Source organism: Podarcis gaigeae, assembly GCF_964106915.1.
Source record: "Podarcis gaigeae genome assembly, chromosome: 4".
In the NCBI taxonomy this organism is placed as follows: domain Eukaryota; kingdom Metazoa; phylum Chordata; class Lepidosauria; order Squamata; family Lacertidae; genus Podarcis; species Podarcis gaigeae.
The window spans coordinates 25,266,966-25,292,784 of NC_139677.1; the positions used below are offsets into that span (position 1 = coordinate 25,266,966).

The following is a 25,819-nucleotide window of genomic DNA, read 5'->3' on the forward strand; positions in this document are numbered from 1 at the left end:
GCTCTTTTTCCATTCAGCATTTTGTCCTGCAAGTAACTTGAGCTCTTGCAAGTTTATGTACTTGAGAGAGAGGATATGGGAAGAGCTAGGGTGTGCGGAAAGAATAGGCATTTAACAAATAACAAAAATAATAAGTATGCACAGATTCCCATTTCTTGTGTATGATAGTACTATGGTTCATCTTCACTAAGATTTATGCAGAAGAATGTGCATACAATACAGATCATGCCTCATACTCTTTGGAATTACATCTATATAATCTGTCATTTTGAAAGTATAACTTATGTTTCCATATTTTCCAAATCACAACTCGCTCTCTATTTGTGAAAATAAAATCCAGAATAGTTGCCACATTGTTCTGTTGGAGAAAAAAAAATGATTTTATTGTGGCATAACCTATTCTGGACTAGACCTGCAGGAAAAAATAAAATATAAACAATCGGGGCCAGAAGGTCATTAAATGAAAGGGGTAGCAGTAGATCTGTGACATTTCTATGCAGAGCCCAAATGTCTACCCACTAAGAAAAGAGTGAGCCATTTGCAACAGCACTCGCTGGTGGCAACACCATATTTGTGGCCCTCTCCTTGCTTTCAAAGGGAAGGAGAAGTGAAAAGATCAGCTGCATGTAGTGCAGACAAGCCTACCTGTGTTGTCACCTCCTTTTGCATACTTCTTTCCCAAAGGCACAAGAACCAGTTCAGTATGATATTTGATTGTGGTTGTTTTAATGCTGCTATTTAGTTATTTTTGACTACAGTGGTACCTTGGGTTACAGACGCTTCAGGTTACAGACTCCGCTAACCCAGAAATAGTACCTCTGGTTAAGAACTTTGCTTCAGGATGAGAACAGAAATCACACGGCAGCAACAGGAGGCCCCATCAGCTAAAGTGGTACCTCAGGTGAAGAACAGTTTCAGGTTAAGAACGGACCTCCAGAATGAATTAAGTTCTTAACCCAAAGTACCACTGTATTGCAAACTGCATTAGGAGGGATACAGAGTTATACTAAATTAAAAAAAATTAGTATAACAGAAAAAATTTAAGGAGAGTAATCAATTACCTTAAACCAATGGCCAAGCCATAACATAAAATGTGCAGCATTTTGTTTAATTTCATTAACTGTCAATTCACATTTTTAAGCATCTTCTGGAAAGTGTGTCCTCCCTAAAAGAGGGCACGTGTTGCAGTAAAAACTGGAGACTGAACCTTTTGTTGTGGGTGGGTATATTGGACAGCCACAACACCCAACTGGTAGGTCCCTCATTGCTGGGTTTAATCTGAGCTTCCTCTTTTGGCTCGTGCATCGGAACACCCACCCACCTCTCCCTATATTTAGGGCATTTTGCAATTGACCTTGCTATGCCGTCGTGTGTCATCTGTCATTGGGGCAGGGGCATGGCAGGAATTTTCCCCACTTGGCTGATTGGCTGTTGCCATTTGGGTTTCACCTGTCGCGTAGCAAATCGTCACAACTTGTAAGGTTGCAGATAGGCTCTGGTTCAGGTGATAGGGATGGGGGAATGGTCTCGCCACCCCTATGTGAAAGGTATTCCGTTAACGGAATCCATGGACTCAACTTGGTTTGGTCAACCCCCAAGAGGGGGCTGTGCCCGTGCTTGAGTCCAGGGGAGAATCTGGGGAGTGGACATAGCCTGTAACCGGGCTTTCTACCTACCTCAGGTGTTCACCCTTGGCTGACCTATGATAGAGCTCTGGGTCAGCGCTACCTGCAAGGGTGCAGGGAGCTAATTAAACCAGAGCCTATGCAACCAGTCACTTTCTTTAATCAATAAAGCTGTGGCCTAAATTCTGCCAAAAACCAAACTAAAATTTGAGTCAAATGTGTTTTTATTTAGCGGGGAGGTCTCTGGGTCTGAACAATCGGTCTGAGGAACAATGGCAATAATGAGATGGAATAGGTATAGTGAAATAGATAAGCACATTTGAAAACTCGTTTGAAAGTCACCACTCCTATGAAATGACCTCTAAACTGTAGTTCTGTGGACTCGAATCTCTATCAAATAACATTTGCCCACACAAAACTTTCAAGGTTCTTTGAAGGGGGTTGTGTGGATTAAGATCAACATAAAAGGGATTTAAATGAGTTGCAAAAAGGGACAATGAAAACCTGAAGTACGGTGGCAATAGGACTTAGGTTGGCAAGATGTGACGGAGGAAGAAGAAACGCAGGTGTGTGTGTGTGTGTGTGTGTGTGTGTGTGTTTGAGTTGGGGCACTGAATTGTGTGAACCTGGGATGGAGGAAAGGGGTTCTCCCCTTTCCAACCTGTCAGTCACTTTGGAAGAGGGACCAGGGACACCAGAATTCGCCTCCAGCGTTCATACGGAATGGGGAACTTTCATGGAGGCTGGGGAAAGCATGATCAGCCAAGGTGAAGAAACTGAACAGATGGCAGCAGTGACTAAGAGGGAGACCGAACAGGAGGGTGCAGCCTTGCCACTTAAAGCCAGGACTTCCTTTGGAGATGGGAGCAGACCCACTTGTCCCAACAAGTGTGCACTTGCAATCTCAATATTCCTACAAGGAGAGAGAATCTCATGAGCCAGTGTACCATGCCTCATATTTAAAAGCTTGGTGGGAGGGTAAGGAAATTTGTTGGGACATCTTCCATCGCTTCTGTTCAGTCTTGGATATAGAAATGGGCTGGTCTGGACATTTGACTTAGCTTTTATAAGCACTTTCCATTGCAATTTTCATTTAAAAAAAATCATCAGAAAGAAAAGCATATGCTGAGATTCAGATCTCCCTCGTTGGTTAAACAAAAACTTATCACAAAGCACGAACCCTGAATTTTTATTCTGAATTATATTTCACAATGCACTTTCAAGCAAAGTGCTCTACATATATTTTCTCAACAATCCTTTCGACAGCCTTGTGATATTTTTATCACCCCCATATTGCAGGTGGGAACTGAGGCTGGTGGGAGAGGAATGGCTCTCTCAAAGGCCACCTATTGAGCCTACGACAAAGGCAAAATTGCATTCTTCACAGCCCTGTCTTTTAGCAGCCATGCTGCATCCGCAGTCCGTTTTGAGATGCTGGAAAAGTGCTTTCGAAAGTGGCTTTCCACACTCAAGCCCTGATCAAGTATCACCACCACATGCACAAAAAGCCTTTCATGTGTGCCCTTTTCAAACAGAATGAAGCAATATACAAAATACTCCTTGGAGCTAGGGAGGTGTCATCCAGCAATCTTTAGAAACCCTTGGGAATGATAGAAATGTACCCCTGAAGTCACCCATTCTGTGTGCTGCACAAAAATATGCTACTAATGCCAATGCAAAGCTTACCTTCCAATGGCTTCGGTAGAAAATGCGCTGCTGGTTTTGTTTTCTTCACTCTATTTCCTTTCATGACTTGGCCTTCTTTATTGAGCCCCAAGAACCAGGCCCTTCCTGACTCTTGCTGTCTGTAGAGCATTGATGAGTAGATTACATAATAATTTTCGAAAACAGACTCCTTAAACTTGCATTCTGGTGTAAAAAGTTCCTGCGGGGGGAAAGAAAAGATGTTAAGAGGACAATCACAGCAAGTGTTCTCTCCCTCCACCCCCATTCAGTTTTGGGTTTACTACATTTAAATACAAAACCCATGTGGCATCTGGGGCTTTTAAAAAAAAGATCAAAGTTCAGTTCCCAGTTTTGTTATTGGGAAACCTTCGGCAATTCAATTCATGCTTATTTAACACATCTGTAGGACGAAGAAGCACAGTTTTAAAATGCCTAGCACAAAAAGCTAAGACTCTTTTGATGAAACAATGCATGCCGTTCAGGCTCTTTGGTTGAATGCACAGAAGACAAATATTTGAACCACATCAACAAAAAGAAAACATGGGAGCAGTAAAGGCACCGCTTTCTTTTATGTTGTGTATATTTCTCCTTCTTGGAGACATCCAAAGAAAATACCTCCTATGTAACTGATTTTTATTTTTTTTAAGTCAACTGAAAGTAAGAGTGAAAAGGCCTGTGCAGAAAGAGTGTATAGTGATGCCTTGGAATATAGGAAACTACTTTATACCAAGTCAGATCATTGGTCCATGTCAGATGCTGTTGCAGTTGCTCGAGAGTAACCAGGCAGGATTCCGACCTGTCTTTTACAGGCTTTATTTTGGTGCAAACTATTTACAGTGAAGAGCCTCATAAGTTCATGTCTGGCTCAATCGCTAGCAGAATCCGGGAGTGGTCTGTTTTTGTACCTCCCCCAACATAAAAGTTTCGTCACCCCAAGTCTTTTCTGCCCCTCCTTGTGCATCAAAATACTGCGCATGACCGGGGATGGCAGGAGTGTGCTTCCCTCCTCTCCGGCTTGCTCAGGCGCAGTGTTAAGGCTCTCTCTCGCATCCTCTGCTCCTTGCACTTCTATCTCTCGCCTCTGAGCTGATGGCAGTTCCCTGACAGTCCATCTAGCTCAACACTGCCTGCAATGACAGCTTTCCAGGCTTTCAGCAGGGAGCAGTCCCAGCTCTACAGGGAGATGCTGGGGATTGAACCTGGAACAGTCTACATGCAAAGCAGGTCCTTTGCCAGTGAGCTATGGCCCTTCCCTTCCCCAATAGGCTACTTAACAGCTCCACAGGCTAAATCTGACAGGTGGGCAAGCCACCCACTTGTCAATCAACTGACATCACAGATGACATCATTTGAAGTCTGGATGTCAAAGCAGGCAACATGACACTGTTTTGAAGGATCGCCCTCTCTTTGCATCAGCAGTTGCAGGGAAGATCCTGCTCAAATTTGCTATACTCCGATTCTTTTTTACAAGGAGAGGCCATTATGTTCCAACTGCCATAAGGGTTTTTAATGCAAAATCTGTTTCCCAACTTCTCCATGCTTCAAATGTCTGGAACAATGGTTCATTTCCTAAGTTACACGGGTTCCAGGCAAAGTTTCTTCAGTCCCTATTACAGGTCCCAAACTGTCCGAAATTCAATTCTTTTCTGGAAACAGGTAAATGCCCACTCTCCACCAAAGCATGGTGGGCTGCCTTGAGATACTGGCTAAAGATCTATGTTTTCGGCCTGGGGAAGGGATTATTAGTACATTTAACCAATGAGTAGTTTGTCAGCTCATGGCTGAAACCTATGGCCAGAAAAGCCACCTCGATTGGACTGCCATCATCCCTCTTATATCATCTGGGTTACGACATTGCCCTTGAATCCCTGAGGCAAAGGCTTTGGGACACCTCACATAGCGACCTGCGATCCCGATCTTATGTAATTTGCAGCCCGGTCACAGCTGGAATCCTATATGGGTATGACTTTCAGATATCCTCATACCTTAGGAATTTGTCTGTACCTACCTATCAGCATTTATTCACCAAAGCCAGACTAAATGTATTTCTCTCAGAAGTTTTAAATGGCAGACTGAGAGGCATCCCCTATCAGAATAGGCTTTGTTTCTGTTCCCAGGATGTCGATTGTACGAAGCATATTCTACTGCATTGTGGGCAATATGAGCAAGCAAGGGACCAACTGATCAAACCCCTACTGGCAAATTTGCTGGGAAAATCTGAAGCCTCCCATATTAAATATCTTTTGGAAGACAGGTCAAATGATATTACACTGGCCGTGGCAAAGTTTCTTTCGGAGGTTATAAGAAACAAAGGTCATTATGCCTTATATAAAACAAAATGACTGCCTTGGTTTCTTCCATCTGTCTGGTCGTTTTAACTGTATCTAGTTTTGAAATTGTTTTTTTGAGTGTTTGGACAGCAATAAAGTTTTTGATCTGATCCTGCTCAGTGCTGCCTTAAAGTGCTTTGCAAATGCACTGTTTGAAACAGCCTGCACTTCTGGTTTAAGTGGGTGGGCAGCCAGAAGCAGTGGGGTAGATTCCACTGGCTTAAAGGAGAAACATGAGTCTCATCAAACAGCACTTTTGCTAAGGGCTTTAGTCACCACTTATATCTTGCTGCCTTGACTGCACGATCCCATTCCCTGCTGGAAACAGGGTGCACAGCCAATGTGGTATTAAACCCTGTCCGTCCGCCCACCTGCAGTGATGTCAGCTGATGGTTGGGTGGATGTGGTATACAGAAAATGGGCTCACGTTTCTCATCCCTATAATATATAAAGCATGGCTAACAAAGGACTTTTGAAATGTTAAAGAAACCTTGGGTAAACAATTTCTGTTGCTAAAAGGGACCACTCACAATCATGATTCATTGCCATTCAGTTATATTTGGCTGCTCAGCAACCAAGGTAGCAATAATTATTTCTAGTGCAAAAACAGAAGCTTCTGTAAACCCATTCGTAAAAGCAGCAAAATCTAAAGCTAAAATCCTCCTATTATGCTCAATATATATTATATGTAATTTTAGACTTTTAAAATCAAATTCACTTGCTTGGTAACTTTTATTAAGAATTGGCTTTCTTTGACTAGAAAAATATATATGAAAGAATTCAATATAACAAAAAACTTAAGTTAAAATTCTTCAAAACTGTAGATATTGAAAAAGAGTGAATAAACTTTCACTAATTCAGACTATAAGTACAATCTCCTGTATCCACCAGAGTTCTTAAAAAAGCAGTTAAATTGGGGAAATGGCCAAGCATCTAGGAGTTGCCAATTTTATTTTAAAATGACAAAGTTTGCCATTAGAGTTTTGAAGATATTTCTCTGAATACTTATTTTGGGTAATAACGAAGGATCAGGCTATGTTGGTAACCTTAACCCTGTGGTAAGAAACTATATTCATTTCCACCTTTTGAATACTTGCCCTCTGTGGAAAAATACATATGTAGATTTGGGCCATTTAGCATTAAACTTTTCTCCTTTTGATAGAAAAATAATGCCACATGATACTACCCAAAACTATGTCTGGATCCAAACTTTTAAGTACAGTATTGTGCAAATAAAGACAGCTGCCATATTGTGTAGTATGACCACTAAACCAAATGTCACGCAGTCCCTAGCTCATATAAAAGGAACAGATTTCTCTATACTGTATAGATATAGCGAACGTAATTTCCTTTATTTTTGATGCTCACATATATTTGCCAATGCTTATATAGCTGAAGCAGCAGCACACGTTCACATTCATCAGCGGGCTTGACAGAACCCTAAGCCTTGCAGAAGTATAACAACCCTAAGGGCCCCCAAATAATAATAATAATAATAACCTAACGAGGACTGAGCATGCTCAGTCGTCATGGAATGCAGGCTGACTTGTGGAAAATGGGTGGGAGGTGGAACGGAATGGAGTAACCTGAAGGGGGCATGGCTGCCTATCTGAAACAGTAAGTACTCCACACTGCAACATTTTAACAGCACTTTGTTGTTTGTGTGTATCTATCTATGCAATCAGGTGAAGTGGAAGGAGAGAAAATAACATCGATTTACTTTTCAATTTACGCACAAAAACAAAAGCCAGCATTTAAGTTCAAAGCTTGCATGATTATGAAAATAAGTGAACTCAAAGAATTAATGAACCATGGGTAAGACACTTGAAAAGCAACCACCTTATTATTATAATTAGTCATTTCTCCCATGCTACTGGAATAAGGGGGGGAGGGGGAGACAACCAGGAGGTCCCGGCACTTGTGATACTAATTTGCAAAACTTCATTCAATATACAGCAATATGGGTAAGATCCAACCAAAGCTAAGAACCTTTAAGTTCTGTTGATTTAAATACCACAGTGTTGCACTTGGCAATGCATTCCTCTTTTTTGAAAATGTGCTAAATAGCCACCCTAGCGTGTACATTCATACATAATTAAAAGTAAGAATTTTAATGCAAGGTTTCTCATCCGCTAATACCTTGGGGTTGGGAGACCCCTTTTGCTCTTGGTGCTGCTGAAACTACACCACAATTGTTCATTTTGTTTTCTTTTGGTACTGCTATCACCCATCCCTTCTTTGTGCAAAAGACAGAACAAATAGGTTCTATGAGTGGAGGGTGGGAATCTGATCTGAGCATCTGCCCTCGAACCCACATGCACCAGGAGTGGAAGTTTCCCATGATTAAGTCTATAAACTCAACCAGCCATTTGCTTTCTGGCAGGATCTAGCAGCCCTGCTCCTCCCAGGGCCTTCATGTACAAGATAGTCTCACTCAGAGCAAATGATTATACCTTAAAGGTAAAGGGTAAAGGGACCCTGACCATTAGGTCCAGTCGTGGCCAACTCTAGGGTTGTGGCGCTCATCTCGCTCTATTGGCTGAGGGAGCCAGCGTACAGCTTCCAGGTCATGTGGCCAGCATGATTAAGCCGCTTCTGGCGAACCAGAGCAGCGCACGGAAACGCCATTTACCTTCCCACCGGAGCGGTACCTATTTATCTACTTGTACTTGACGTGCTTTCGAACTGCTAGGTTGGCAGGAGCAGGGACCGAGCAACAGGAGCTCACCCCATTGTGGGGATTCGAACTGCCGACCTTCTGATTGGCAAGTCCTAGGCTCTGTGGTTTAACCCACAGCGCCACCCGCGTCCTGATTATACCTTACAGAGCCCCAATAAACTACAAAGATCTTCTCTTGAGCACGCTGTTCCGCTTTAAGTAAATGTGCACAGCAGGAGGTGCAGTCTACAGCTTGCAAATAATAATGGAATGGGATGGAAACTAGAACCAGCAGTTGTGTTCTTGAATTCCATGTGCCCTGGATACCACCCGAGCCCTCATTTAACCTAACCAAGCCTCCGAGGTGCATCAATCATATATCCTCCTCCTGCTTTCACTGTCCTTGGGATTCCCTTGTGAAGTGGCATAGGGAATCCATGACATTTCAGCTGACGTGCACTTTTATTATAAAAGTGAGAAATTTTGAAGCTAGTTAGATGACTGGTGTAAAATCCAGAGAGTTCTGCAGTTTTGCAAAAGTCAGCTGGAAAAAAGAAAGAAAGTGATGGGCTGACAAAATATTGAATGCTCTGTCATGTATTATAGGCTGCATTTAACTCTTCTGGAACTGCTACTAGTATAGCTCGCTTTGACTTAAACCTCAATATAACTGGATCAGCGGAGAGTTGTCTCGTCCTAGCATGTTCAGAGGAACTCATAACCCTTGTAGATGACATGATTACTGGGTTGAATTTTTAAATTATGGGGTTTCCCAATTGACGTTCTGTTTATGTTATCTGTTTTTACTGGAAATCTTTTAAGGGATGTATGCATTTACATTCAACTAGTTTCAAGAAAATTGATTTTAGACTAGCATTCTTGCTGCAGAGAAATTGCATTTATTCAGCAATAAGGAACTCCACGTTTTCTTGGTGGGGAAATGTGATTCTTTTCCTAGGTAGGGCATCCAGAACCCTTGAAACTGCACATTGTGTGTGGGGCCAAAGCTCAGGAACTTAGTGGCTAGTGACCATGCCATCATATGGTGACAAGTGACAGTCCAACTCCTTCCCCTACCCATACAAATTTGACAGCGTTTTTAAATGGACTTTTCTACTATTTCCATTTCAGAGATGAACACTTCCCACTCTCTGGTCTCTGACCGTAATAAATTATCTATCTATCCCACTTCCCACTTGTTCACTAGTAATGCTGATTATAGCCTTTTAAAGTATAAAGGGGAGAAATAACTCCCTCGCCAATGTTGTCCTGTCATTTAATGAACTTTTAATGTGTTCCTGCTTGCTACTGCCTAAAAATGTAGTTTTAGCCCGTGTAGTAACCCATCCCTCTGGCACTAGAGTGCAGAAGTGTGCTGTTTTAAAAAAAAGAAATCTAGAAAGAGCTCTCCCTTGTCACATACTAGAAAAGGCCAATTGTATTTCTACCCAAGTCTGTCGTTCTTTCCATGGGGAAAAGATTTGGGGTTCAATCCAGTGTCCATGTAACATGGTACAGTTGTGGAGCTGCACTGAACTCTGTCCCCTCCTTCTCCTCCTTGCCACATACACAAGCAAGCACCCACTGCATCACTACAAAAGAAAGAAAACAACTACTTTTCTCATAACCTGCCAATTGTGTGTGTGTGTGTGTGTGTGTGTGTGTGTACCACACTACTATGGGGAACGAGAGATCATAGAATTGTAGAATTGGAAGAGACCACAAGGGGCATCACCCTACAATACAGGAATCTTTTGTCCATTGTATCTCATGCTCTATCGACTAAGCTATCTCTAATATTCTATATAAATAGGGTTTTCGGGTGCTTCCCTCACTGTGAGAAGTGAAGCTACAGGGAACCAGGCAGATGGCCTTCTCAGTAGTGGTGTCCTCCCTGTGGAATGCCCTCCCTTCAGATGTCTAGGAAATAAAGAACTATACAAGTTTTCGAAGACATCAGAAGGCAGCCTTGCATCGGGAAGTTTTTAATGTTTTATTATGTTTTTATATGTGCTGCAAGCCGCCGAGAGTGGCTGGGGAAACCCAGCCAGATGGGTAGGGATTTGCTCAGATGGGGTTTGTTCTGGGTAAGTGTGCATAGGATTGCAGCCTCAATTGTTTGTTAATTTCAGCTGTTTCTTTTCCAGGTAAACGGGTTGTTGCGCAATGAATGTGCATGCCATACACCATCACACACTCTTCCTCCAACCATGCACTGCATTTATATTTTCTGTTTCTGTTTTACAGAACAAACCCTTCTCAGCATGCCTCTATAACAGAAGTGGTTGTATTGACTTTTAAAATTATTTTATTTTTGTTCTGCTTCAACATTTTGTGCTCCACCTTCATACATAATAGCCAATGTAGCCACATTGGCTATTATGTATGTAGCCACATTGGCTATTATGTATGAAGGTGGAGTACAAAATGTTGAAGCAGAACAAAAATAAAATAATTTTAAAAGTAACAAAAAGTAACAAAAGAATCACAATTGACAGTACAATCCTATATATTCCCGCCCCCTCTATATATGTGTGTTTACTCAGAAGTAGGTTCCAATTAGTTCTATGGGGGCTTACTCCCAAGTAAGTGAGTACAGGATTGCAGCCTAAAATCTAAAATCACAGTAATTAAAAAAGAAAGCAAAATGTTGGAAAAACCAACAATTTGGTGAACACAAACATGGCCTTCTTAGTGCGGTCACAATTCAGAATATGGTAAGGACAATGGAGCTCTCCCCTCCTCTCGGCTTACCTGAGGCATGCAGTGTGTGCCTGGATGTACATGCACTGCAGCCCTCAATTAAAATAAGAGGTTGGTGTGCATCTCCCATAGAAGGATCCATCTGTCTCCAGAGCCCCAGCCTGCAAATTGTCCCTGCTCCCAAGGAACTTGCAGGCTAGGGCACTGGGAAGGAGAAAGACAGGGAATGTGGAAAGTGGACACGAGCATCCCATGGAAAATAGCTCATTGAGTTTTGGTTCATGAACTCAGTTCTACGCTGTGCACTCCACTACTGGCAAATGTATTCCTTGTTTTATTTACAAAGGAAAAAAGGGGAAAGCATTCCTCACTGAGCAAAGTTAGAGAGCTTCCCATCCATTCTGTGTCGACAACACATGGTACTATTAGCTCAAACGGAGCTCGCAGTAGGTTTGTGCTCTCTTTGGTGCTAGCAATTGTTTCCCCATACCTCCCTCCCCCTCCCGAAGGCTGCCTTTCATCCAGAAATAAACTGAACACCACAAATCCTGAACCAGGGATTTCATCTTCTGCTCCTGTCAACAATTACAAAGAAGCACAAATGTTAAGGAAGCCTCCTCTACCCACACGTTGTCTGCCTCTTGCTTAGCACTTTGCAGACTCACAGCTTTTTCAAAACACCCACGGTCTGCTTACCTCTCTCACATAAGTCATCAGCATAGACCTCCATTGAACACAAGATGCTTCAACCCCGCCTTTCAAAAGATCATTAGATAACTGTTCCGAAAGAGTATCATAATATGGATTTCTTGTGGTTCTGATATGATGATGATGATGATAACAACCAGTATGGTAATAATTCAATTTCTTACCTGCCCTTAACCATGAGGTCCCAAGGAAGGTTGCAACAATTTTAGAGTACATTATTCAACAGTTTCAAACAAATTACTGTCATAAGAATACAAAACAGGCAAGAAGTCCCGCTTGCAAAGGATAAGTGGGAAGCTCATTTTATGCTCCTATTTATTTATATCCTGTCTTTCCTCTAGACGCAGATGGTGCTGTGGGTTAAACCACAGAGCCCTGGACTTGCCGATCAGAAGGTCGGCGGTTCGAATCCCCGCAACGGGGTGAGCTCCCGTTGCTCGGTCCCTGCTCCTGCCAACCTAGCAGTTTGAAAGCACGTCAAAGCGCAAGTAGATAAATAGGTACCACTCTGGCGGGAAGATAAACGGCATTTCCGTGCGCTGCTCTGGTTCGCCAGAAGCTGCTTAGTCATGCTGGCCACACGACCCAGAAGCTGCACACCGGCTTCCTCGGCCAATAAAGCGAGATGAGCGCCGCAACCCCAGAGTCGGCCACGACTGGACCTAATGGTCAGGGGTCCCTTTACCTTTTTATCTTTCCTCCAAGGAGCTCAGAGTGATGTAAATACATCTCCACCCCAATTTATCCTCACAACAACCCTGTGAGGCAGGTTAGGCTGAGAATGAGTGACTGGCCCAAGGTCACCCAGTGAGCTTCATGGCTGAGTGGGGATTTGAACCCTGTTCTCCCAGGTCCTAGTAGTCCAGCAGTCTAACCCCTATGCCAGACTGCATCTTATTCCCTTGTGGCAATGTCTCTGCCTGCTCCTACACCTAATGTGACATATGATGGAGAAGGTAGGCATGGTTTGTGAGGAATGGCCTTGTGGGTCAAATTGGGATCTGCGCTGGGCCTAATTAAGTCCACAGACTGGAGCATCCACTGGATTTAGATCAGTGTTTCCCAAACTTGGGTCTCCAACTGTTTTTGAACTACAACTCCCACCATCCCTAACTAGCAAGTCTGGGAAACCCTGATGAGCCGATTAAATTCTAGACACTTATTTAAGAAAGATGCTATAATCATAGTACAATGAATCTCAAAATAACTATCAGTATTGCACTTACAGCAGTGCATAGTTTATTAAGATACCTGTTCATGAAATTATTTAACAAAATATAAAATTCAGTTTATAATTTTTTATTAAAATGAAACCAAAATGTATCCATGAATAAATTAGTTTGCATTGATCACGGCTGGGCAGGTTTCCACTTTGGTTATGACACAGAGGGAGGGAAGGTTATGACTTTTTTAGTCAGAACTTGCAGTGAATTAAACGGAACATATGTAGCTTGGGAAATTGTCTTATTTTCCTTTTCTATAAGGTTCAGCGTGTTCAGTAAAGGTACCAAGGAAACTGATACAGCATCCATATTTTGCTGGATATAGGTACAAGGCAAATCTCTTGATACAAATATGGTTTACACACACTAAAAACACTGATCTTAATAAGCTGGCTACAGATTAGTTAAATAAGAGTGCTTTGGTCTAATCCGATTTGCAGCTGGATTCGCAATTTGGTTAAGCTGAAGCATTTTAATTTAAGCTGATTTAATCTCATTCAAATCTACAGAGCTAAACCGGCTTAAACCTTAGCAATTTAGCTCAGCTGGGTTAAGGATGGAGCTTGTTATTCACATTACTGCCAATGGAACAAAACAAGTTAAATTCTAACTACTTGTGTGTGGGTTGGGCTGCCCTTGACCTTAATATCCTACAGATTGGCTTAGGCTGAAATCCAGGCCACACTGATTGGGACGCGAACTGCACTGAAATCAATGTGTTCAAGAGCCACTCTGGGCATTGCAGCAAGCGAGAAGAGAGGACAGGCACATGACAAACTTGTGATCCTTGTGTAATGCCCAAACTGGGGGCCCACATATCTCCCCGGTGAAAAGAGGCAATATCTCCTGCTGCATATATGAGTTGTCACTTGACCTGTTACAAAGCATCCCTCACTCAGAATGCTTCTCTTTCATCCTCCACAATCGGGATGGAGTCAGCCTTCTCTTCATGCACCATGCTATTCCATGTCTGGTCTTACATAGCCAATAGATTTGTTTTCCAAACATATGCTATTAAGATAAGAGAGCAGAAACCTTGTTGATGGCTGGGCAGGCAGTCAATAAGGTCTGGTCACCTGGGAACTTGCAACTCACTTGGAGAGTTCCTCAATCCACATTTGCGAAGGGATCCTTTAGTCAAGGAGCAAGGAGGATGGTGGAGAGGCAAGCTACCGACTATGATAATGCTTCCCAGTGACCCGAGAGAGTAAGGAGCACACAGGACTGGTCGAGTCTTGCCTTTACTGGGACTGATTTAGCAAGCTCCAACGAGGAGAATGCTGGAAGCTCATAAAGGCAATAGGAAATGTGTCATGCTCCTGCTTAAAATTTGTTAAATCTTACAAGAAAACCACTTAAAAAGTAGATGATGGGATTTGCAGGGGCAATCAATAAGAAGGAGAGCGCTTTCTTAATCCCACTGCAATACCATTGCTTCCCATTTACAAAGCCTCCCCTGTCGCATCCCACCCACCTCCTGCCACTTCATTTCCACAAACGCCCATGGAAGCCCCATGTTTGCTGCCAAATGTGTAGTTCCATCCTGATGGCTCCTTTGAAAGTGCACATAGGATCATGCTGTTGGCAGCAGATGCAATGTTACCCCCAACCAATACTTGTCTTAGGAAAACCCACACCGATTCTTTTGATATGCTAAATATATTATGGCAAACAAGAGGGAGGCGGGAATTGAAGGAAAAGGAAGCATTAACAATGAACCCACTTGATGTATAAAGGCAGAAATTTTAAATGCTACCAAGCCGGCCCAATCATGCTATATAGCTTAGAATGCCCACTCAGAGTGGACATTGTCTGCTTTTTACAATTTTTGTTTAATAAAATTACAAAACTTTTTCCCTCTTTGAAGATGACTTTGAGAATAACATTTCATTCACAGAACACCTACTCGCCAGGAACACATTACCAGCCACTAATGATATGTGTTGCAGAGACAGTAGCTAGTTCAATGAACGAAACAGAGAACAACATTACAAGCAGATTTCAACTTTTATAACTTGGTGAAAAGCCACAGGTATGCGCAATTGACAGTGGTTTTCTCTACACAGCAATATTTGCTCGATAGTCATGCATCTTCAGAAAGATAAGTATAGTTGACCCTATTCCCACTTCATTCCACTGAGGAAAGATCTACGTGACTTCTATTTAACACTGAAGTGTTCTTCGCCCATTTCAAAATGTATGCAAGCAATTTCTCTTTGATGAAGTTACTTGATCTCCTCAGCTACAAAGAAGTTAATGACGCATGGCTTCCACTGTATGCCCAGAGTGCAAAGCATTATGTAGGTTTTATCTCAGAGACAATGCAATGGGGCTTATCAGTAGTCCCATTACAGAAATTAGAAATTAAGGGCAAAGCAAGCTGAGGGCAGTTCCAGACACGGGCTTTCTCAAGTGATTAGTCTGGTTTCGCAGGTGACCAACTTTTTGCCAATCACTGCTGGTTCAAATGAGAGGGCCACCGTGAAGGAAACACCATGAAGGATGATGCGCAAGGGGTGAAGCTGTGAGAAGTTTGGACAGATTCCAAAAGCAAGGAAGGTTTGCAGCATTTCCAACAAGCGACATGAAGCAAAGCCAGAGATTCAGAGCTTCAGCGCAGAGTTGGTGACCAGCTGTTCCCGGACAAGGTGCAAGAATCTTTTGTGCTAGATTCTGAGGTGGAGGGACACCTGGCTTCCATCCCCTTGCATCACTACCTCTGCCAATACAAAGGGCTACAGGAAGGCACACCCCATTCTCATGCACATTGCTAGCAATGGGTCCTTTTGCACCAACTACAGAAGCATCTGTAACCTGAAGTGTCTGTAACCCGAGGAACCACTGTACTTGGGAGGAATGGGCTGTGAAAGTGGTTACACACCATGTTTAAATCCTTTGCTGTCAGGAAAAAAACACCTCACTGCAACTGAGTGTTTCGCCATCGCAAAGGCTTAAACAGGTCGGCTTCGTGCAGTGCCTCTGTGAGCATGGGGCATCATAAACACACCAAAGAAAAGCTCCCTAAAGAAATCACCATGGATGTTTGTGAATCTAAAGCAGAACAGAGCCGATGCCGTATTGCTTGCATACAGATTTGGTTCTGAAGTATTTTTCCCCCTCCTTCCTGATTGATTAGCAGGTATCATTAGACACATGGATTGCTCCATCTAATCAGATGATAAAAGATTATTCATGTGATGAGCTTATAATTTGAATACATTCTGAGTGGCATCATCAAATGCTAATTAAATTCTAGACTTTCCTTTTTTATAATTGGTACCAGGGGAGTATTCTACACATAATTTTGAGTCAAGGGGGAAAAAAAAGTCCTAACATCTTCTTTTAATACACGTTTAATTGCATGGTGCCAATTAAGGCACAGTCATCCCAGTCCACATATGGTGCTTGTACCAGGAGACCCACATTCTTATGAAGAATATGCAGTGGGGAGACATCTACCTGACTGCCTATTGCAATGCCATTTTCCTGGTAGACTAAGAGCTCAGGTAGGTTAAGATGGCCTGAGATAGACAGATATAGGGATGGTATACAAATTTAATAAATAATAAAAATGCATAAAAACAAACAGGTATCCTGGTTTCTGAGACTACTAATAGCTTGAATCAGCTGTAGGGAACCTCAAGCCCACAGGAACAATTAAGTACACAATACATCCCAGTTGGCTGCAAAGTTGATGCCAGAGATGGTTATCAGGTATGGTACAGGTAAACTTGGCCTACAGGAATTGAGGGAGAGATAGATCCAGCCCATCAGGTCTCTTAATTTGTTCCACAAGGCTGTTTACCAAGCCACATCCACCTGCATTATATGTCATTGTCAATGCATTATATGCATTGTATGTCAGAGGATTCAAATGAACAGTCCGTCTGTCTGTCTGTCTGTCTGTCTGTCTGTCTCTCTCTCTCTCTCTGTGTGTGTAAAAATACTCTGTGACTTCATTAGCTCACTTACCCGCTTGCCTCTTCATCTGAATACATGCCACAGTTAATATACTGAAAAGAACATAGTCTTCATATGGGGTGGGGGATATATGTCTTCAAAGGTCAAAGATGACTCAAATATACATTGCTGTGGCATTGGGGAAGTTTCACCATGATCAATATTTGTATGCAGTTCATATAAGAAGTTTCCTAACTCCCACATACCATATTGCCCCTCCATTTCAACACAAATGTAGGAAACAGAATTAAGTGCTGTGTTCTATTTTCTAACCATTTTCAAATTTTGAAGCCAGCATGTGGGCAAAGCCCACATCCAGTTTCTAAAAAAGTCTTCCCCTAGTTGAAAGAATGATTTCTAAATTGAATATGTTAATGACGGTGGTGATGGTGGTGTTTGATTACTGTGGTGGATCAGAGAATACTTATTTCCATAAAAAAATACTTAGCATGTATAGAGCACATTTATAGCACTAAACCCATTTTGTATAACATCACCACAGCAATCTTACAACAGGTAGACCTGTATTACCATCCTTGTATATTAAATGGGGTGGTGGCTTAGCTAGGGCTGCCAAATAGATTTGTGACTGAATTGAGATTTGAATTAGGTTTTCTATCTAACAGCTCACAATTTTGTTACATGAGTTCTGTATCCTACTTTACAGACATGTCTTCATTGAGCCATCCAGTAATGAACGCAAGATCTCATTCCTAATCAGTCACTTCAAGTTCAGACCTAAAGAACATATATATGTGGAATTTAGATATCCCCCACCCCCATTTTGCATCACTTTATACTGGCTTACATTGAAGCATTATTTACATAAATAAATGGGAGTAAAATATGCTGTTCTTGAGTCTCCTTCTACCCTCAAGCTAATGGATTCCCACGGAATGATGAATTCATAGCTACAAGACTAACAAATGGTTTCAGCCGTCTCGGGAGTGTGGGCTCAAACTCACAAAGGTATCTTATGATGGGTGAGTACTTAGTCTGCACAATGAAGTTCAAAGACATGAATGGCCTCTTTCAGTTGTTAAGACCTTGTTTCAAAATTAGTATTGCACACCAGTTGGATGTTTCTGAATGGGGCCCGTTTTATTCAAGCAGAGTTAATTGCAAATGTCAGATTTCCTCAAAGCACATCTGCAGCAGCCAGGTCCCCCCTCTCCTCCCTGTCATTTTTTGCTCAGATGCCCTGAGGAACAGTTTCTTTCGAAAGTGACCTACATTATGGCAGGCTGGCTGCTACAGCTGCAGGGAGCTATCTTTTAAGGTGGTGTCAACTGTCAGACTAATACTGAAACACCAGTCCCTGGCTGTTAACTTCTCCAGGGATGGTTTCTGGGAACCCTCCAGTCTTGCATAAAAAGAGCCAAGTCCAGGAGACAACTCCTTTTGTCCATTTAAGAAAGGGGGAAAAAGCTGCATCACATATATTGTGCTTCCTTTTCTGTAATGCCAGTGTTATGTTCTACTAGCAGCTACTTGGCTGCCAAGTAGCAAATGCCAGATATGTTCTTAAGCAACAAACAGAGTAGAAACTAGTGACAACAGAATCTGTCTATATTTCAGAAGTAGCCATTTCTCTCTCTCTCTCTCTCTCTCTCTCTCTCTCTCTATATATATATATATATATACACCACAAAGATACAGCTTTTGCATTCATGTTCCACCTTTCCTCAAAGGAGCTCAAGGTGGCATACATCAGTGGTGTGTGGTCAGACAACTAGGGGGACTAAGCTAGTCCCCTAAATGTTCCCCTGGCACCAGCTTCTGGCTGGCTGGCTGAGGCATGATTCTCTGATGGCTCCAAGAGCCCTTCCACCACCTTCCCAAGATCCGCCTTGCTTTGGGAAGGAGGTAGTAGGGCTCCAGCATCCTGTCAGAGACCTGGCTCCTCTTTCTCAAAGCCTGGGAAGCTTTTGCTCAGCTTAGGGAGGCGGGCAAGATGCTCACATACGCGACATTGGGACATGGCAATGTCACCCCCCAGCACCGCCCTTGCCAGCTGGTGCCTGTGGCCCTAACCATTCTCCTACAAAAAAAATTCACCGCATGTCACTGGCATATATGGTTGTTGCCCTCCTTGTTTTGTTAGTTTCTGTTTGCCACTGTGCAGTGTTTTGGAGTCACAAGACTCTGTTTACATTCCAGAGACATTCCAGGCTGTTGGAAGCCTCATGGAAAACAGGAGACAGATGTGACGTTACTGGTTTCCTGTTCCTTTGATTTCCAGTTGCTCTCTGCTCTCACACAGAGAGGATGTATTTCTTTTCTGCCTGCGTAGCTTAGTAATAAAACCTAGCAATGTAGCCCAAACTTCTCATCTCTTCCCTGTGCTGGAAACTCTGCTGAATGGGGGATGTGCCTGGAGCCTTATCAGAGGCTCAGGTCGTTAATCACGTTGGAGGGTGATTCCGGAAGAGTTGCTCGGTCGAAGGCAGATTCCGACAGTTTTATCCTCATAATAACCCTGTAACACCTTACTTAGACTGTTAGACTGAGGGGTGGTGACTGGGCAAAGGTTACCCACTGACCTCCATGGTTAAGTAGTACACTGGTTTACCAGGTCCTAGTCTGCATAGAAACACCCTCAAGCAGTGAACCTGCTCCATTCTCATAGGGCAAGTGCAACGCCAATTAGAACAAATTGATCACCCACTCTCTTGGCACAGGAACCAACCACTAGCTGCACCTCCAATTTTCAGTTTGTTGTTTAGTGGCCCCCATTCAGCTCATTACCACATCCAATAACTGGTTCAGCACCTTCAGCACCTCACCTGTTTGGCAGTTCAGCAGTGTGGCCTGGAGGACAAGGCAGCCCCCTCCCCCTCAATCACTGGGTTTGCCAGGTTCCAGTTTCAAGGGTGGAATGCTATAGCTGAACTGGTGACCTGTTTCTAAATACAGGATAGCCTTCAAATACCTTACCCTCAAAACGTTTAGATGGCAGACATAACGAAGTTACTGTAAGAAGCAGATACTGCCCTTGTAATAATGAAGAGGTGGAGTCAGTGCCACATGTTCTTTTTAATGTAGTTGTTATCAGCGGGCTAGAGAAACTGATATTTTCCACTTTACATAGTCCTTTCCAGGTTAATCATCTGAGTCATTTTAGTAGAGGCCTTTTTAAAAATTCACTGAGCAAGTTGCAAAATTTCTAAATATCACTATTTCCCTTAAACAATGTACAATTGCTTTCTGATTTGTCTCTTTCAACTACATTCGTGTTTTTTTTTTTTCATTCTGTAGCTTCTTGTTTGTGATGGTTGGGCTATAAATACATTACATTTGCATTAGGAACAAATTCAGGTGTACATTGAAAAAACCACTCTTAGGTAAACACCCCCAAAACGTAATGTATGAAAGGGCTCATTGGCAACACAGTGTAAAATAAATAGGACTAAAATTGGAGGGGGGGGGAGATAATTGATAATATGATCATTTCAGAACTTCATTTTGCTCAGCAACAAGCTGTATACACATGTAATAAGAGTTCAGATGTCTCAAACCTGGAAGGCTTAGCAAACATGTCTGGGGGCAGAATTATAATTCAATATTTTCCAGACTGATAGGAGGAGAACAGGAATGAAAATGATCTGAAAAACTTAAGCAGCAGTAAAGTATTGTTCAAAGTAAAACCATAAATAATGCACAAGTATTAAATGGATGATAATTGGCTGGAAAGCTTTACTGCAAAAAGAAACCTGGCATTTATGGATAATATGCTTGAGAATGATTTTGCTACAATCAAAAATGGCAAAATAGCCATTGGGCTGTTTCTTCAGAGGTATCATACTGAAAAATGCTGGGTATAATGGTTTCACTTTGTTCAGGGATGTTTGAGAAAGATTGTACTGGTGGCTGTTAACGGCTGCCCTGACTGCCTGCATATGCGGGTTGTACAGACAGTATCACTCTGTGCAGCAAATTGCCATAACAACTCACATTTGCCTGCTGTGATGTGACTGCAGTATTCCCTAGGATCCTCAGACATAGCACTTATCGCCAACGTTTTCATAAATCCTTACAACAATTATATTTCAGGGAAAATGCAGTGAACGTGAGCAACAACAAAGCAGGAGGAAAGGAACAAAGAAGCTTGGGTAAGGGGCACATGACACAGGAAGTTAGTGACCGTGCCATGTGCCAGCCCCTCCTCCAACCTGGGGAATTGCGGCTGTCCTATCTGCCAGCCCTCAAGTCTGCAGCTGCTGTTGCTGAATGCCAGGTTGGCTCTGAATAAATACCTCCCTCATCCATGATCTGATTAAGGATGAAGAGGCTAATCTGGTCTGTATGGATGAGGAGGCTGAGACCTGGGTGGGTGAGCAGGGTGGAATTGGTCTCACCTAAGTACTCAGTGTTTTGAATTATGGTGCTGGAGGAGGTGCTGGAGTTCCTTCCACCAGTCCAGTATCTGAAGAAGTGTGCATGCACACGAAAGCTCATACCAAGAACTGACTTAGTTGGTCTTTAAGGTGCTACTGGAAGGAATTTTTTTTGTTTTGACTATGGCAGACCAACACGGCTACCTATCTGTATCAATTAAAGACTCTACAAAACTGACTTCTGTATCTTCAATGTACTCCTATCAAATCACTTGAGAAATTTGCCCCACCAGCTCCCTGGTCACCCTTGCAGCACCCCAGAGCATCATTTACAGAGCCAGGATCAGCTTCCATTTCCAGAGATACTAGGGTGGGCTGGGGACTCCCATGTTCATATTACATCTTTAGATTCTTTGTTGCACAAACTCTTCAGGTAGCACTTGTGCAACAGCTATGGAATAGCACTAATGAACAAACTCATACAACCCATATTCCTTTGAATTCAAATGATGAAATAAAAAATACATCAATATTATTATTTTTTAAAATAAAAAAAAACTAGTATTGGAATGAATTTGTTTTTTTGTGTTTTTTGCACTGGCAACATTTCAGTTGATATCTGGAAAACTAATTTACACTAACCGAAGGCTTGGGTACACTCACTGATTTTTTATTTATTTTACTTTTTAGAATTGGAACAGAAGACAGCCACCAAATGCCATAGCACAAATTGCCAATGAAAGCCACTCCAAATCCAAAACGAGTTTTCTATGCTGAATGGGGCACTGACCTTCAAGACACAGAAGCCCAAGTCCCCTCTCCAAGCCTAGAGCTAGTCATGCAGTTTCTTGGATCCCAGTCCATATGTTTTTGTGCTAAGGAAACTTTCACAATGGAACAACTTCATTTGCATTTTCCAGCTCTACAGCAATGAAGCTTATATTCTCAATTTTACACTTGAACTGCATTTTCAGTTTGCTCACTTTTGTCCCTTCAGTGATCAATGGCTTCTATACGTGGCATTTATCAATTAAGATGTGGAATAAAAGTTGCGACCCTACAGGCTACGTGTTAAACACCTTTTCATGAAATCATGAAAGTGATCTGTAGCGTCTGGTTTGCAATTAAGCAGCAGCAGCAACAAAAACAACAACATGTTTGACATTCACATTTAACTGACACTCATGTAAAAGGCTCAAGGCTGGTCTGCTCTGTCATTCTGGTTTGAATACAGCTAATTGAAATGATTCCCTCAAAGGAAAACTTTCTGACAGACAAGTGAGTAAACAGCTTGAATTCCGATCCCCCTTCAGTTACTCTAATTATCTGGCATGGCAGATAGCGTTCAGAATCAGAACTGCCACCAAAGATCAAACCTCAAGGTTAAAAGTAAGAGATATTTGATGCTCCTTCCCATGACAAAAGAAAAAGAAAATCTCCAAACAATGAATTCATATTTTTAATATTAATGAAACAGAGTTGCTCTACAGAAAATCCTCTCATCGCAGACCGGAAAGCTGGCCTTTTTTACTCTGTTGTAGCAAATGAGTCCAGTGGTCCTTTCTTTTAATATGCACTAAGGTTGCCATATTTTGAAGAGCAAAAAACAGGACACAATTGCCAACTTCTGCTTTTAACTATGGATCACTATGACGACTCTACCCATGAAAAAGAGGACGGGTCCTGGAAAAAGAGGACATATGGCAACCATAGTTCTCCTCATATTGGTTTCAACTATGAATCACCCTTATGCCCTCCCATCCATCCTCTGTGTTAATACTAATGTTGAGAAACATTAAGTAGTGAAGTAGGATAGCTTAATTTGGGCATCTTAAAGAAGGATCAGTGAAAACTTGTGCACAGCTTACATTTCAGTTGTTTGTTACTCCAGCCATAGCTCCTGGCACTGGACAGGGGGTGGGAGTTGTACAGTGGTACCTCAGGTTAAGTACTTAATTCGTTCTGGAGGTCTGTACTTAACCTGAAACTGTTCTTAACCTGAAGCACCACTTTAGCTAATGGGGCCTCCTGCTGCTGCCGCGCCACCGGAGCCCGATTTCTGTTCTCATTCTGAAACAAAGTTCTTAACCTGAAGCACTATTTCTGGGTTAGCGGAGTCTGTAACCTGAAGCGTATGTAACCTGAGGTACCACTGTATAGGGAACAACCGCCAACCTTTATTAGTGTAGTGAATTAACTGATAATATGACTGAGCTGAATTTTCCACTGGAAAAAACCCTGAAAATCCTTTAGAAAACCCCTTAAAAAGAAGCTGTGCCATTGTCGCTGCTAATGGTGAGCCCTATGCTGAGAAACTGTCAAAGTAATTTCTCTTCTCTCCTTGGAGAAATCTGGTGACAGGGTCTCCCCAATTTCTCTGCCCACAAGCAGGGTGGAGAATTTCCACATGCCTCTAGATAATACGAACTTCCCTGATTCCTAAGATCAGAACCCCTGCTCTGGATGCTTCCAGTGTGGAAGCTTTTTGCAGTTGTTACTGGGTTGCAGTATTTATTTATACTTGTGAGAATTTCCAGGTTATGTTCTGCTGAGTATTGATACTGACTTTTATTTATGATTATGTTGTTTTAAATAACTGTTTTAAACCATCTTGAGGGCTATGATCACAATGCAGAGTTGAAATATTTGGAATAAAAACAATAGAGCTGTGAAAGAAAAGGTTATCTAGCTTAGCTATCAACGTTATCCAACCCAGACCCCGAACTGCTAAAAGCAAATATCCCCTGAATGACAGGTACACAGAGGAAATAGCTCCAGGGGAAGGAAGGAAGGAAGGAAGGAAGGAAGGAAGGAAGGAAGGAAGGAAGATGTCCAATGTCCTGGAGAAGGCAAACAAATCCAAAAGAGTTGACATTTACTAACCCATTAAGAAGTTCCTTCTTAATCCTGATAAATCTCTTCTGGTGAACTGAGCAGCTCGCTTGCATACAGTTGCTAAATTTCATAGATTGTGAATAACTTTTCAAAGAAACCTCCAAGCAGTCTTTATGCTAAGGCAATTTCATCAAGAAGATGTCTCCATCTATGGTTAAAGCACCAGGACAACTGATCTGCTGTCTGTTTTCTACTTTGGAAAATAAATTGGCACATATGCTTTCACCTGTGTCTCCACAGAAGTTCACCTACCGCAATGACTTTTAATTATCTGTGCTAAAGCTGAAGAATGAAACAAATATTCTTAAGAGATAGATGCAGACATACAGTTGGGCCTCACTGACTGACTGACTGATTCATTCACTCAAGTTACCAAAATTCTAAGGCACTAACATGATGTAGGTATATGGGGAGTCAAAAATGCCTTATTACTACAAAAAGTCTGTAAACTGGACAGTTTTGCTCTACTTGGCTGCAGGTTGCAACAAAATCATACCTTTCAAATGTGTGTGTGTGTGTGTGTGTGTGTGTGTGTGTGTGTATAGAAAAAACACCAGGCGAAAGGCCCACAATATCCATCAGCATAATAAATATGTGTAGGTCAGGGAGAGCAGGGGCTGCCACTTCAATGCCCCATTCACTACATACATTCACTGTGGATGCGTATATTACCTAGAAAGGGCTAATGCTCCCTATGGATGAATCAAATTGCTTTAGCCTTTTTGTGTTGCGTGGGGTGTGTGTGTTGAAAACAGTTGATTTCAGCTTCTGCCAACCTTGAGGCACCTGGATCATATTTCTCAACCTCACTGGCCATAAAGCAGGCAAATAAAGTTATTTAGAGAGTTAGACTTGGGAGTTAGACCACATTTGGAGAAAGGGCTGCAGTGGATCCAGACTCCAGGAAGCAAAGTTAGTGAACTGTGTAGAATGGAAACTGCCTCATGGCTAATTATTGGTTTGGATAGAGAAATAAATTAGGCTATGTTTAGTGAGAGCTCTCACTATGGAAGTGAGAGCTGGACCATAAAGAAGGCTGATCGCCGAAGAATTGATGCTTTTGAATTATGGTGCAGGAGGAGACTCTTGAGAGTCCCATGGACTGCAAGAAGATCAAACCTCTCCATTCTTAAGGAAATCAGCCCTTGAGTGCTCACTGGAAGGACAGATCCTGAAGCTGAGGCTCCAGTACTTTGGCCACCTCATGAGAAGAGAAGACTCCCTGGAAAAGACCCTGATGTTGGGAAAGATGGAGGGCACAAGGAGAAGGGGACGACAGAGGACAAGATGGTTGGATAGTGTTCTCGAAGCTACCAGCATGAGTTTGACCAAACTGCGGGAGGCAGTGGAAGACAGGAGTGCCTGGCCTGCTCTGGTCCATGGGGTCATGAAGAGTTGGACACGACTAAACAACAACAACAACATGTTTAGCTGAATATGGTTTCCTACATGATTTCATTTGCTCTTATGGTTCCCCCCATTCACACATTTGAGCAAGTCCCATTTGGAGGGGAGGAATTTCCAAGAGCAGCCAGAAACATATCTATGTTTGCAGGATGCTCGTTCCATGTCCAGCCCAGCATGTTATTCCTCACAACTATTCTGTGGCATGAATACGTGCCTCTCATATCAGCACATGGAATCACCTATCAAGTCATCAAAAGTGAAGTGGATTGGAATGCTACAGGGGTTG

At 42.4% G+C, this 25,819-nt stretch overlaps 1 protein-coding gene across 4 annotated transcripts in view; it reads right to left on the minus strand.

Moving 5' to 3' along the window:
• FGF14 (fibroblast growth factor 14) overlaps positions 1–25,819 on the minus strand; it is a 295,842-nt gene that overhangs the window by 5,991 nt on the left and 264,032 nt on the right. For all 4 annotated transcript variants that reach the window (XM_083735375.1, XM_083735377.1, XM_083735376.1 and 1 more), the window contains one exon: positions 3,312–3,510. In XM_083735375.1, coding sequence (XP_083591501.1) covers positions 3,312–3,510 — 199 coding nt within the window. The remainder of the gene's footprint in view (positions 1–3,311; positions 3,511–25,819) is intronic.